Source organism: Cryptosporidium ryanae, assembly GCF_009792415.1.
Source record: "Cryptosporidium ryanae isolate 45019 chromosome Unknown contig_19, whole genome shotgun sequence".
Classification (NCBI taxonomy): domain Eukaryota; phylum Apicomplexa; class Conoidasida; order Eucoccidiorida; family Cryptosporidiidae; genus Cryptosporidium; species Cryptosporidium ryanae.
The window spans coordinates 155,345-169,870 of NW_027125564.1; the positions used below are offsets into that span (position 1 = coordinate 155,345).

A 14,526-nucleotide genomic window follows, 5' to 3' on the forward strand; every position below is an offset into this window, starting at 1 on the left:
TTATCCGTTCAAAACCACAAGTTAGATCCGGATTGAGAACTAATAAATAGCGAAACTCAGTCTCATAACTTTAAGCAAAGCTTAAACTATATATAATAGAAATGATAAACAAATAATAAAACCTATAGGTTTTCGCCAGCTGCTGCATACAACTTAACTATGCGTACAACCTGTGTTTTCTCAATCTTGCTTCTGTCTATGAAGATATCATCCACTCCCACTTATCCTCTAATACTCAAACGCGTAAACTATCATTTATTTCATTTTATATTCGCTATTTCGCTGCCACGTTCTGTTTATTTTAAATTAAATTACCAAGGGGTTGGCGCCAAAGGTAGCAATTCAATTTTATATTATACCATACCGGTTTTCCCCCTACCATATAATATACTTTGGCGTGTTTACCTTAGTTTAGTTACCTTTTTCGTTGGTTAAGCATTAATGTGATTTAGTACAGAAAATTGTTTTTTGCATAAACCTCGTCACTTCATGCTTAAAATCTGAGAATAAAAGAAGGAACGCAATACATTCAGACTGCCTACACACAAGATAGTATTGTATTTGCTAAGGAAAAGCAACAAGGTGCTCTGAAGATCGTAGACTCCAGTTGGCGTACGGAAGCCGCAGTTGGAACAAATTTCACAAACACTTTGAGTTGACGGGTAGAAGAAGGTCTGAAAGCAGCAACACGAGAAGCGCAAATACGGGAAATAGACACGATTCGTTAAAAATGTTTAATGACTCGTCCCCACAGGGATGGTACAAGAACCTACCACCTATATCCAGGAGCATGCTGACGATAACTTTCTTCGTTACACTTTTCAGTGTATTTGGACTTCTAAATCCATGGAATATAATATTTGACTGGGAACTAATAATTAAAAAAGTCCAGATTTGGAGATTCGTCACCAATTTTTTCTTCATTGGACCGTTTAGTCTCGGATGGATAATGAGTCAATGGATGTTTACTTCGTTCTCCTCTAAGCTCGAGAAAAGCGGAACCCTCGGTTCCTCCTCAGGAGCGTACTTGTACTTTATATTGTGTCTAATGACAATCATAAATATCATCGGGACCGCATTTGAGTATCCCACAGGCAAAAGAATAAGTGGATCTTCACTTATATTTGCGATAATATACTATTGGAGCAAAAAATTCCCGACTTCGCTGGTTAATATCTGGGGATTCACCCTCCAGGCCTATCAGCTCCCCTATGCCCTCATTTTCCTTGACGTCCTCACGGGGAACTCCATGATAGACGACATTATTGGACTCCTTGCCGGACACTCGTACTACTATACAAGGGACATTATATACGAAAACAACAATAACAGTTTCATCCACGTTACCCCAATATATATAAACAAATTTGTTGATTATACCTCTGACATTGTTAAAAAGTACATATACGACTTTTCCGACCTCAGTGGTCATCCAAATGTCATAAACGCAAACAACAGATTTACGAGTAACAACGGTTTTTCCAGTGCATTCAACAGAAATCCCTCTCAACCCCAGGCGTTTACTGGAAGAGGCTTTAGACTAGGCAACGATTAAATACTACTCAACTCGATAATCTCTATTTTTCGGACTTTTTATATTCAAAATACATAGTAGGTGAGTTTTACTTGGAATATTTAGTTTCAAACCGTCTTTGACGCCTTCTCGTATAACAAATCAACGACGTTCGATAGATTTCCAAATGTTAATATTAAGTTGTCAACCATTGAATTAAATGACGAATCTGAATTCTCGTCAAACAATGTTAGTATCCCTGTTTTTTGGTCTATATTACCATGAATTTTTTTGTTTAATATCATGTCTATAACTTTGTTGTACACTCTTTCAAATGGTAATCGCAAGAAATCAGACAGTTTTGATATCTCAATGTGGGAATAAGCCTCCAAAATTCTATTTATATTTCGTTCCATTAAATTCTCGCATAAATCGCTTATGTGTTTGTTTATAACTAAATCACTGGTCAACTCGTCCTTATATTTTTCAAGCACCTCCTCAAACATGTTTAGAGACCTGTTCTCGTAACAAGAAGCAACCATTCTTAAAGCTTCAATCTCTCTATTCTGAAACTTTATCTTGTTCTTTCCGGACAACAACGAAGATATGTTGCTTGTTTGTTGGGACATTATCTTCGACAATAACATATACTTGAGCGAACAAAGTGCCCTTTCGTCATTTGCAATATTAAAGGCCTCAAATGCCTCATAGAAATACGAAAATGAAGTCTTGTAGTCGCCCTCGTCTGCCAATATTATTCCGGATTGCAAGTCTATATCTGCCTGCAGCAGCGGAGGACAGTGTATTGAATTAGCGTTTGTTCTCGCTGCAGTCAGTGCTGCTTTTGACTTTGGTATGTTTCTTATTCTATATTCCAATTTGCTTTCTATCAAGTATATTTCAACCAGCAGTATCTTGTCGTCAACTTTTTTTACTTCCTTTATTAAATTCTCAATGTGTTCCAAACCCTTCATAAACATGCTTGCGTTTAGATATACCATTGCCAATCTCGCCGTTATTCTGTGTCTCAAAAACGTTCTTTTCTCATCTACACACCACTGAATGCATTCCAAACACAAATCTTCTTGCAGTTTTTCAGTATCTGGTATTTTCGCCATCATGTCCATCAAATTCCTTATTATTTTTGCCACTCTTGCCTTTGGCAAGTTTCCAATTATTGGCTTAATTATATCTATCAGTTTTTTAAGTTCGTCCGCCATATTCCTCTTAACGTATATTTCGCCTAGTAGGTATATCGACTGCTCTTGCAGCTTTATTCCATCTTCTACTTCGTCTATATTGCTTGATCTTATTATTTCAAGCAGCGTTTTTATGGACGCGTTGTAATCAGTGTCTGCGTTTGATTTCGCCCTGTTGTATTTTTCTGTTAAATCGGTGCTCATCCTCGCTCAGATATGCTTTAATCCCTTAATCTACCATTCAAATCTATGAGAGAGGCAGTACGCGCAGGGCTACGAAGGCAGCTATTCGGTAAATTTGAATATCTATGGCCGTCAATTTTCCACACAAGAGCTGTGGACTCAACTTCCCTCTTTAGCTCGATAGAGGTGACCAGGAATGTTGTATACAATAACAACCTCAAGCTACTTTCTTCGTTTATTGGAATGTATATATTATTTTTCCTCGCTCCAAAGGGTCAAAATACATATGTTTATATTTATATATTTACATATGTATGTATGTATATATATATGTATATATATATATATATATATACATACACAAGTGTATATTAGCATCCGCGAGGCTTTAGGCGCCATAGGGGTTTTATTTTTAACCCCACTAAAACGCCCCAAAACGGCATACTGAGTTAAAGAAAGCATATTTGAACTCATTTAGACCTATGTGTGTCTTATAATTTAGAAAAGAGAATGGGGTTTGGCAGCTATGCACTCAAAATGGGTCAACTCAGTGCTTGATTCATCGTTCACATTGCCGTATCAGACAAGATAAATAATTGCTTCTCAAAAGAGTGGATTCAAGTGTTCACGTTGAAGATTTGCATTAATTAGTATGCACCAAAGTAAAGTCTGGCCTCTTTTTAAGGAGTAATAGCTTCAATCACGCAGCGACTTCTAATTGACTACCAACAGTAGTGAACTTTATTTTCCGCATTCGTTGGAAAATGGAAAACGAGAATGAAACAAAGCCGTCAAACGATTCATCCTTAATAATAGACTCTCTGAGGAACCAAATTAAGAAAATACCAAAATTTAACAAGTACAGGGTGTTAAAGTCAGGTATAGAGAACGAAAGCCAACTCAATTGCGAACGCAATTCGAGTAATACGGAAAATAATGCCAATGACTCAAACAAGCAAATAACCAGTGTTGCAGAACAAATGAGAAACACAGTTTTAACTTGTTATTCTTCAGTAAAGGAAAGCGACTATGGAGAATACGTCAAAAATGACGTGTTCTCCCCGTTTCGTAAAAGACAAAGAAATATTGAAAACACTTATTTTAGAGACAAAATATTAAATTATTTTAGACTAAAAACGGACGAAAACGAATTGTGTTTGTACAGAATAAACAAACTTAGAGGAGAAATGATTAAGTTAAGGAGGAAAAGCGAGAACGGAGACGATAGATGCGGGCAATTTAATGCAATTAATTTCATTCCGAGCGTATACACCCCACTATCACCAATCAAACTATTGAGTATAAAAGAGCTAACCTTGCTTTTGTCTATATTTTACTCAAATGACGCAGAGAAAAGCTTTTTGTCTTATTACTTTAATGATAGCAACCGAGAAGAAAACGACAGAATTGCTTTTCTTTACGTAGAAAGGCTTTCGATAACAAGATACTCAACTGTTATTACTGGAAAAATAACGCATAAACTAGACGGTAACTTTCTCTTCTCCCATCATAATTCCCATCCTTGTAAATTCGTACTAAATCACTCAAAGTAAGTTTGTGTGAAGCCTTCATCTTTCGGCACAAATTAACTCCTAATTATCAGATGGATAAAAACCTCGAATATTATCTCAACAAATCCAGGCGAGTTGTCCTCGAACGTGTTCATAATAGTTAATCCGGAAATAGTGAAATCATGTGGGGTTTCCTATATTTCCTCAGAGGTGTTCTTCATTTGCAATTTCTCAAACTTACTCACCTGTGTGGATTCTGAGCCGTAACAAAACAACTCACTTCTGCAGTCAACAGTCCCCGAACCTAACTTATCTGTGTTAAAATTAGCCGAGAATAAACTCCCTCTTTTCCCTCTTCATCATCAACCCGCTCCTCTGGTCGCTGCGATAATCGGTCTCGCTTCAGACCACGCATAGATGTTTCCTTTTAGCACAATTTTCACATCCAGTGCTTTTCGTAAATGCACTTCTGGCGGACCAGACAGGCGCCGGCAAACAAAGCGGACAGGCTGGTACAGGGCTTGACCTGTCAGGTAAACGCAGTGGAAACAAGAACGAATTCGGTCCGTAACCAAAGGGGAGCCTGCTCAGAGAGGTGAGTCAAAGCTGAGGCTTGTTCATCTTCGCACCTACAGTACACCGAGTTAAGTGGGGGAGAACGGACAGGAATATTGGCGCTCAGGCGCCCTCATTTTCTAAATAAAGCCTTTTAGAAAACACATGTATATGCAATCACTAAAGGGTTATTAAGGGGAATAATATGGCGGGTACAGCAAAAGACTTTGAAAAATGCCGAAAACAGGTTATGATTGTCACTGTACGTCAGAAAAATAATACGCAAAGGCTCTGGACGCGGAATTGTGAATTTGAGCATAAACACGCAAAAGACCCAAATCCAATAATGGACGTAGATTCTGACGCTTCAAGTGAAGAGTTTGAGACTTTAGACGAGGAACAGATAATTGTACTGCCTGCAGACGAAATAGAGGAAAGGTAAGTTAATATTGGCATGCACATCAACAGTGAATGAAACTTGCTCCGATTTTGCTTTTCTTGCTAGGGAAGGGGATGAGTATATGAATGAGGATGAAGAAGAGGATATACCGTTTTTTAATGTAATAGACGAGTCATCGGGAACGCTTATAGAAATAGATTCTCCAGTATGTTGCATAGATGTTGACCCGGTTAGAAGAGGTTATGTGTTGTTTGGCGGATGCGATGATAAAGCATATATATCAAATCTGCCAACCAAAACTATAGGCGGCGAGGAAAGAGTGAATATAGGTTACATAAATGTTTTCGAGGGTCACTTAGATACCGTTTCATGTGTATCATACTCAAAGGACGGGAGGTACTTTGCGACTGCCGGTTGTGAAGGTACAGTGAGGATATACGGCAACGAAAACAACAACTACGGTGCTTTATTAAACGTTTTAGAAGGTCCTTCTGACGAATTGGAATACATAACATGGCATCCTAAAGGCCCGTGCTTGCTTTGTGGTGGGTTAGACACAACAAGTTGGCTATGGATGCTTCCGGAGGGCAATGTGCTCTCGGTTTTGTCTGGTCATAGTGACAGCGTGACGTGCGGTGACTTCACAAATGACGGCAGATTAGTATGTACGGGATCATTGGATGGGAGTGTAATAATATGGAATCCGAAGAATGGCGCGAGTGTTCACAAAATAAGCAAGAAAAACCTAGTTGAAAGTGTTGTTATCGACAAAGAATCAATATTAAACGATAACATTGGCGTTGTTTCTTTGAAGTGTCATAGGGAAACTCCAATCGTTGCAGTTGGACTGACGAATGGGTTGTTTTCGTTAATACAAACAGAAACTGGCAAAATACTAAGTTCAAATTTAGAGCATTGCGATTCATTAAATTGCTTAGAGTTTAACCATACAAGCAGCGATCCGCTCATAGCCACAGGTGATATGAGTGGCGAACTTAAAATATGGAATTATGAACACAACAGAATTAACTTCGCAATGAAACACGAAGAATTTGAACATTCAAATGGTGTTTTGCCCGGAATAACGGGTATATGTTGGGGAGGAGGCAGACGTGGTAATACGTTGATTACAACGGGGTGTCTGGACGGTACAATTAGAGTTTGGGACTATAGAAGTGGTGAAAACGTAAAGACACTAAGGGGACACAAAAGTGGAGTTATGTCGATCAAAGTAATTGAACCAGACAGCAACGATATTTCTGGCTTTTCAGATAGTGACCATATACTAAGAGTTGTATCTGGCGGAGATGATGGAAGGTGTTTACTGTGGGACATTAGAAAGTAGCACAATATTGTTTTCTCAAAATACAGATTGGTGTTTGATGTTTTTAAAAACACAATTATCTTTAAATCGACTGAGTACGATTTCACTTATGAATTTACTTTTATTTTAGCGTAAATATATGAATAGTTTCAAATTAACAGAATAAACATAATATTCAAGTAAATGATTTAACATATTATTTTAAGCACGTCCTGCAGTGCTTTTGTGTATTGATTAAGTGCTTGAACAATATCGTCGTCAGCAGCTTCCCTATTTTGAGACTCCTTGGCAATATCATTTTTAATGTGAGCGATTTCTTCCAAAACAAAATTTTGAAATTTATCTTGATTTTTTTCTATTTTGTCCTTAAGACTGTTGAAGTCGTTGTTTATGTTATTTAGATACAACTCCTTGTTATTTATTTCCTTATTAATCTCGTCCTCTACATGGCTCTCTAGTTCTTTTAAAAACAACTTTATTTGTTCCTCTTTTTCTTGGGCGATTTGATATTCTCTTTCAGCGATTGCTTTTGCGTTCATAACCTCATTTAATAAATTCTCGTTTTTTTGCTCAAACTCTTCCAGTATTTGTGATTTTTCATTCATAATTTCCTTCTCTATAATAGAAAGTCTTTCATCTAAACTCTTACATGCAACCGAAAGTTGATCCAGTTTCCCAATAAATATATTCTCCAGTTTCTGTTGTATACGCGTTAATTGTTGTTCAAAGTTTTTTTTCATATTTTCTTGTATCTCATTTCTCTGTTGATTTTCGTTTTCTATTGCCTTTTTCAACTTTAACGTATTCTCCTTCAAGATTTGGAATCTGTTTTCCTCGTACTCTCTTTTTTGCCTCGTGTCGTTCCTAAGCTGCTTCTCAAGTCCCAATAACTGTCCCTGTATTTGACCCAATTTCTGTTTTGTAGAAAGTGGGAGCGAAGAAGAATTGCTAATTATTGAACTTGGTGAGTTCAATACACCTATACCTGTGTAGTTTCCACTAATTGTTTCAATTTTTCCCTGACCCGTATATTGAACGTTATTTGAATTACCTATAAATGGCAAAAAACCACCCTTACCCAACCCATTTTTTAACGAAAGCTGAAGAGACTCGCTCCTAGGTGAATTTATATTCAATAACTGCGGTTGTTTGTTTATTGTTGAACAACAAACATTCTCATTGTTTGTCGGTATATCTTCAACGTCTGTTTTTAATTCCAAACATGCATTCGCAGAGTCCCTTGAGGAAGATAACATATCGTTTCCCGTTAAAGACAAAGGCTTGCTGTCGTTCAGCATGTCCATGCTTAAATTGTATGCCTAATTAGTACTTCTGTTCCTGCTAACGTTGATTGCTTTTAAGAAACCTTATATTTCAACTCACACCTTAAATCCTATACCAAACTTGCTTAACTTTTATTTGCGTTAAAAACAGAAGGATTCAATATTTTCTTGCATATCACTTTGAACTGCCAGTGCCAGTATATTTGCTTATTTTAATATGCTTGTGTGATAACACAAATTGCAGAAATTCACCAGTATGCTTATACTATATCAACTGTTAATATCAATAAGTCTCAGAAATTAAAGTATACGTACATATATGTCACCTATATCTGTGTCCTGAACATATATTTAGTGGCATTTAGTCATACGTCTATTTGTTCACTATTTATGCTTTTGATGGCGTTTATGTGTCCTCTATTTATTAATGTGGTCCAATTCGGTTGCAAAGCAAACGTCGAACCGTGAAAGCTGAGTAAACTGAAACTGCTAAACACAGAAGCTCCCTTTAAATTGTTCTTTATTTTACAGAATAAAACGTTAATTTAAAAGTGCTCTTGCCCTATCAGTAAGTTAATCATGTGAGAAAAAATAAAGAAAAAAACATGGTTGGCGCCCAACTCGCTACATTTTAAGTGTACTTGCAAAACAATAGATTAGTTTTATTAAAAAAATAAAATAAAAAATAGGGATAAAACGCTTGCAGTTAATACTGCCTATAACAGACGCTTTCAAGGGACAAATTTTCATTTAAAAATATGACAGTTTCGAGGAAATAAGTGCAGCTTACACGAGAAGCATGCAAGCATTTGAACTAAGTAAGGTTGCACACAATCCGGAATTAAAACAATTAGTTAAATGCGTCTTCAGAAACTGAATAAGGAAACATATTAAATTTAGATAAGCATCACAGTATCTAAATTTTACTAGTATTCAAAACAATTACAATTTAGAGATCACCACTGGGCGCCAGTTGGCGGCAATAGGTATCGAACATGTAATAATTGAGATTATTTCTTAACAAGGCAAAAACATGATATCAGTAATAAGATGAACGAAACAAAACACACTATTGTCATAATCATGTTTTTGTCTAGTATACCTTTTTTTTGATCGCTAGACACCATTCCGTTAACGTCAATATAACCTTTGTTGTGCAATTTAGAATAATCATGCTCGCTGTAAAGCGGTTCGTACCCATTTACCCCTTTTGATTTAAGTTTTCTACTTCTTTTCCCAGTGCTTTTTTCTTCTGATCCCTCTTCACCATTGTACTCTTCCTTGTTTATTTGTTCTTTCTTGTGTTCACTAACTGCCTTTTTGCTTGCCCTATTCTTGTCCTCCTTTCGCTTCAGTATTTCTAACTCAGGAATGTGTGGTATTGGCGGTGGAGGTGGCAACTCCTTTATGTTTGATTTACAATGTCAATAAAAAATGATAAATTTGAATTAAATTAGTAAAATTTTCATTTAAGTAATAAGGAACTTACCGGCAAATGAGCCTGTGATGTAATTCTATATATCTCTTTAAGTCTTATGGTGCATGTTGAACATCTCATCTCTTCAGAAAGATCCACAGGTCTTTGACTGTCATAGTTTTTTTCTTCCAATAATAGTCTTATTTGGGTATTCATGTGTTTCCACATTAAATCAATAATATTGGTTGATTCCGCCCTTACTGCTAAGTGTAAAACATTATCCTTATTTGAGTCTCTAGCGTGCAATAAATGTTGGATTCCATATATTTTTCTAATTATCAGCTCCCTAGTCGCATAAAATAAACCGTTTCTTATCAATGCTGTCAATAATGTATCGATTTTCTATTGATTAAAATTTAAACTAATTAGTATTCTCCTCCCTTATTTGCATCTAAACTTACCTTAACAGTACACGTATAAAACAATGTATCTATGAACTGAACAGGAATCTCCTGTAGTATATTGTCCATACTTTCCACCGCTGATCTTGCCTTATTTTCCAAATCTTTACTATAATCTGGATTCTCCAAACAATCTATTAGCTCAAAATAACCGAGTACTGATGGTGGTGTTTCCTGCATTGTTTGACTCAAATATGTTGCAACATCATAACCTATTTATATTAAAAAAATAAATATTTGGATTTTTAATATTAAGCTCAATATACTTTTTTATTTGTTTCTAATTTTTATAAACTTACATGAACTCCTTGAACTTGTATTAATTTCTTGAAATTCAAAACCACTTTTTCCTATTCCTGATCCTGATACCTCTCCATTCCCAACTGAAATTGTTATTCCAATTAAAAGAAATAGTGTCACAAAACATATTACTTTCTTAGAATTTATATTGACTACGTTCTTAAAGTTCATTTTATATGTTTAAATGTATACTGCGTTCCTTATTTTTAAATGCACAAAATAAAAATAACAAGGATGCAAAATCAGTGAATAAACTTCAATGTTCGCTTTTTGCAACTTTTATCTGTTAAATATTATTAATTATCGAACCATTTTTATTATTGGTCGCTATGCTATTCAGTTTTTATTAAATTTACTTAAAGACAAAATATGCTTCTCATACAAACTAGTTTTTTGTGTATAAATACCGTTACAATATCCTCTTATTCTGTGTGTTTTCTTCTCTCCCTTTTTATTATTTTGTTAATTTCTGTAACTCAAGGTCCCTTTTTACTTTCACTCTTGATTAAATCAGTTCACACAAAGCTGATATTTGGCGGGAAACACCACTGTACTTGAAAATGTCAAACTATAAGTAAGCATTCTTATTCGCCTTTAAATGCAAAAAGAGTATGATAGAGCAAAATAGGAAGTATCTGTAAAAATAAGAGGAGTATGTAAAGGAGAGTCAGGTTTTATCCAAAGAATCAGAAGCAGGCAACTATTTTATGTACAAATGCAAGTGGAAGAAGTAAAACAAGGTGACAAATCAATGGAAAACAATTTACTAGTTAAATGCTAGATAAATATCTATGATAGAATAGTGCAGCTAATATCATTTTTCAATTGAATTTCTACCACAAATTTTACCTTTATCATTACAAAAACCAATGATAATAGCAAAATTTAAGTAAAAAAAGTGTACCAGTAAAGTGATATAATATTGTATAACATAAATTTTAAAGTTAAAATTACTATTTGAAGCCTAAGATTCAAATTTTATATTTGCTTTAAATTAATTTTGGAATACATTTGTATTTTTGTCTATTTTTATTTATTTAATGACTAATTAAACTTTAGTAGCAAACCAAATAAGTAATAATACAACAGTAAATACAATGCAAAATATTATAATTGACCAAAAAAGGACTTTTTCAAGAAAATTTTTTGACTTGACAGGTTTTTCTTCATTTAAATCCCCAGAATTGCTATCAGAGTCCGAGGAATTTTTATTTTCATTATTAAAACCATCATCTTTGCTGGAACCGTATTGTAATTCCGAAGAGCCTTCGTCACTTGTATCATCAATGATTTCACCATGTATTTGATTTTTACTCAAATCGTCTAAATCATTCATATTTTCTATTTCGGAAATATCTGCTTCATCACTTTCGCTTTTGTCTGGAACGTAGCGAAGAACAGTAAGAGACGAATCTAAATCAATGCCGTTGTGAGGTTTAATCGATTTATTATTTCTCTCTGAAGCAATAAGATTTTTTGAATCCTGATACTTACGTTTTTGTGATCTCAAGTTCTGTTGAACCAATTCATTTTTTAGTTGCTCATTCGAGTATTTCATAATTCTTTCATTAACATTATTACTAGTTTCAAAAGCAGCTTGAACAGCTTTTTCTTCACTAGATGTAAAACTTAATACAGGTTTACAAAACATTGCAGCAGCTTCCGTCATTATTTTTTGTCTATTTCTTTCCTTCGCAATGGCTTCAGGATCTAACTTTTTAACGTAGTTTGACATTGTTCTATATGTAGTTTTAAACCTCCTTATTATGCTTGGTCTTTTTTCGTCTATAGAAACATCTAATGGAGTTTGTCCAAACACGTTTTTTTCTTCCAGTGCCACTTTGATTTCAATGGGGTCTTTAATTAATCTTAATACAAAGTCCACAACCTGAAGACTATTTGATTTTGCTGCGAGATGGAGGGGATTGTTTCCGTTTAAATCATAATAGTGACCATATTTAACACAACCCCACATTTTATTTGCAATAGGATGTAATAGTGAGGATAAATAGCCATATTCAATTAATTTTTGATACACTGTACGACCATTTTGTTTATCAACCTCACAAATATATAAAGACAAAGCTTCTTGTGGGCTTATACCCTCTGATACCGGATCCTTTAATACATCAAATGCTGAATTAATCGTCTTTTCAGCTTGAACATTTGTCATGTGTTTTAAAGTTGTTATTTCTTCAAATATTGTTTTAAATGCTGCTTGGGAAGGCGTTGCTACCAAATCATTTTTCCATTCAAATTTATTTACAATATCATTACATGAAGGTGTTGGAATATATTTTGCTTTTAATTTTGTTTTTATTTCTTCCAATTCAGTCTCGGAGGTTTGAGTTTTTTTCCTCCCAAACTCAATATCGAGTGGCTTCCTGTTTTTTTCGCCGATAAATGACCTTGTTGGTTGAACTACTCCCAAAAGTAAATCAAGTGTAGACGGGACAACATTACCTATTGACGAACCTTCAACTCCGTCTTTTATAGATGTAGACGCTTTCTGTACATTATCGCTTTGAATTGGTTCAAATTTGTTTTCTTCATCAGCATTCTTTTCACCCTCCTTTACATAGAATGATTCGCTTCCTTCTGTTTCAGTATTTAACTTTGGAACAATCGATTGCTCTTCTGAACTTTTTTCAAGAGGAATATCTCTTTCCAAAGAAACAACTTGGTCCTTAATAATATCAGAATCCTCTTGCGATTTTACCGAGTTGTCCTCCGCTTTTGAATCTACATTGTTTGCTTCCTGTTTAATTTCCTTCTTGTTATCTACCTCGCTTTCAGAGGGATCACCTTCAGAACTTAAGTCACCGGAAACCTCTTCATCATCATCAACATATGTGCTTTCTACTGCTGCAGATTCTTGTTTTTCTGATGATTTTGCTTCTGTATCATCTTTTTTACTCTCCTGTAATTGTGATTCCGCTCCTGGTGATGTCTCCATTGAAGATTCTATATTAAGACTACTATTATTTACAGAACCAACTCCTCCATTTTTTGAATTATCTTCTTCCTTAGTTCCAGAAGAATCAAATCCAGAATCATATTTATTTGGATCATTTCCTTCAAAATAACCAAAACTTTCAGCACCAACCGAGTTTTCGCCCAACTTTAAACTTAAAATGCTTACATTTAGGATTAAAAAAATTAAAATTAAAAAATTTATTCTTAATGGTTTCATCTTCTTTCTTGTTCATAAAAAAATTGCATTATATATACTTATATTATTATAAAATAAATAATTAATTGTTTATATAATACCAATGAAATGTACTTATTAATTAATTCAAATATTCATATGTAAAATAACATATGAACAATTATTTACACTTTACTATGTGAATATTACATATGACTTCTTTTAAACAAAATTATGTATCCATCCAGTGATTACTGTTGTTTGAAAGAACAAAATAATATACTTTATCTATAATATGTTCCTTTTACACCTGATAATAAATTAATAAGTCCTTATCCGAATGAAGTAGTTTAATTTATATTAATCCAGTAATTCCCAATTTATATTATTTTGGCTTTATTGTCTCTTAATAAATTTATTCTTCAACTTCTAAGACTTGAAATACTATATTATACTTTAAAAAAGAAAGTAGTTAGGTAAAGTTATTACCTTTCGCTATTTACTATACATTGCTAATTTTTCACCAAATATACATACAGAAAAAATAAAAGGGAGTCACTTTAGAGTATCATTATATCACACTATTACACATAACTTTTATTTTAATACTTATTCTGAGTGTACACACATGCTTCTATTCACTAAAATAATATTATATTAATTCTATTGAAAAAAAACTGCACACAATGGCGCCATGGGTATCGATATTATTTTAGCTATTTAAATATATGCAACAATTAGTTTAAAATAACTGTCTTGAATGTATATAACTATTTCGTTAAATTTTATGAGATGCAAAGTAAAAATAAAATAAAGTTTTTCATTTCTTTAATTGTAGAAAAATGGTAATAAGATAGAAGCAAAAAAAAAGGCTTGATTGTGGTTATTCTTGTACAATTTAAATAATTTATTAATTTACAAATGCTATTTTTATGACTATTTACAGACAGCACACTTTTAAAATCAGTTAAAGTCATTGTAAATTATTATATGCATTTCACATCCTTTATAAGTACTTAGATAATAATTTAAAACATTAATCATAATATTGTAGTCACATGTAAGACCGTCAGGCGCCACCCCACATTGGAAATTGCATGTATTTTAGTGCTATTTTGGTTTTAATATTAACTAGGATATTAAAATAAATAAGGATACTAGTAAAAGGGGTTAGATATTTTCTTTTTATATAGCAATATATAAATAGGAAAATAAGTTGTATAAGTTCA

At 34.0% G+C, this 14,526-nt stretch overlaps 6 protein-coding genes across 6 annotated transcripts; 2 read left to right on the forward strand and 4 right to left on the reverse strand.

Moving 5' to 3' along the window:
• Positions 1-730: 730 nt before the first annotated feature.
• FG386_001006 (multi-pass transmembrane protein) lies at positions 731-1,555 on the forward strand (the record flags this gene model as incomplete). Its single annotated transcript, XM_067340269.1, has 1 exon — positions 731-1,555. One exon carries the CDS (start codon positions 731-733, stop codon positions 1,553-1,555), a length of 825 nt encoding a protein of 274 aa, XP_067196157.1.
• An 86-nt stretch (positions 1,556-1,641) lies between these two features.
• FG386_001007 (26S proteasome regulatory subunit Rpn6-like) lies at positions 1,642-2,916 on the reverse strand (the record flags this gene model as incomplete). Its single annotated transcript, XM_067340270.1, has 1 exon — positions 1,642-2,916. The coding sequence occupies one exon, from the start codon at positions 2,914-2,916 to the stop codon at positions 1,642-1,644; it is 1,275 nt and encodes a 424-aa protein (XP_067196158.1).
• A 743-nt stretch (positions 2,917-3,659) lies between these two features.
• Positions 3,660-6,706, forward strand: FG386_001008 (uncharacterized protein; the record flags this gene model as incomplete). The annotated part of the gene is made up of 4 exons (XM_067340271.1): positions 3,660-4,444; positions 4,499-4,616; positions 5,278-5,399; positions 5,467-6,706. 4 exons carry the CDS (start codon positions 3,660-3,662, stop codon positions 6,704-6,706), a joined length of 2,265 nt encoding a protein of 754 aa, XP_067196159.1.
• Positions 6,707-6,873: 167 nt separating this feature from the next.
• On the reverse strand, positions 6,874-7,989 carry FG386_001009 (sf-assemblin; the record flags this gene model as incomplete). Its single annotated transcript, XM_067340272.1, has 1 exon — positions 6,874-7,989. One exon carries the CDS (start codon positions 7,987-7,989, stop codon positions 6,874-6,876), a length of 1,116 nt encoding a protein of 371 aa, XP_067196160.1.
• Positions 7,990-8,978: 989 nt separating this feature from the next.
• FG386_001010 (putative transmembrane protein) lies at positions 8,979-10,317 on the reverse strand (the record flags this gene model as incomplete). Its single annotated transcript, XM_067340273.1, has 4 exons — positions 8,979-9,371; positions 9,458-9,787; positions 9,847-10,058; positions 10,146-10,317. 4 exons carry the CDS (start codon positions 10,315-10,317, stop codon positions 8,979-8,981), a joined length of 1,107 nt encoding a protein of 368 aa, XP_067196161.1.
• Positions 10,318-11,194: 877 nt separating this feature from the next.
• FG386_001011 (secreted protein with ankyrin repeatsplus transmembrane domain or GPI anchor) lies at positions 11,195-13,339 on the reverse strand (the record flags this gene model as incomplete). Its single annotated transcript, XM_067340274.1, has 1 exon — positions 11,195-13,339. The coding sequence occupies one exon, from the start codon at positions 13,337-13,339 to the stop codon at positions 11,195-11,197; it is 2,145 nt and encodes a 714-aa protein (XP_067196162.1).
• Positions 13,340-14,526: the final 1,187 nt, after the last annotated feature.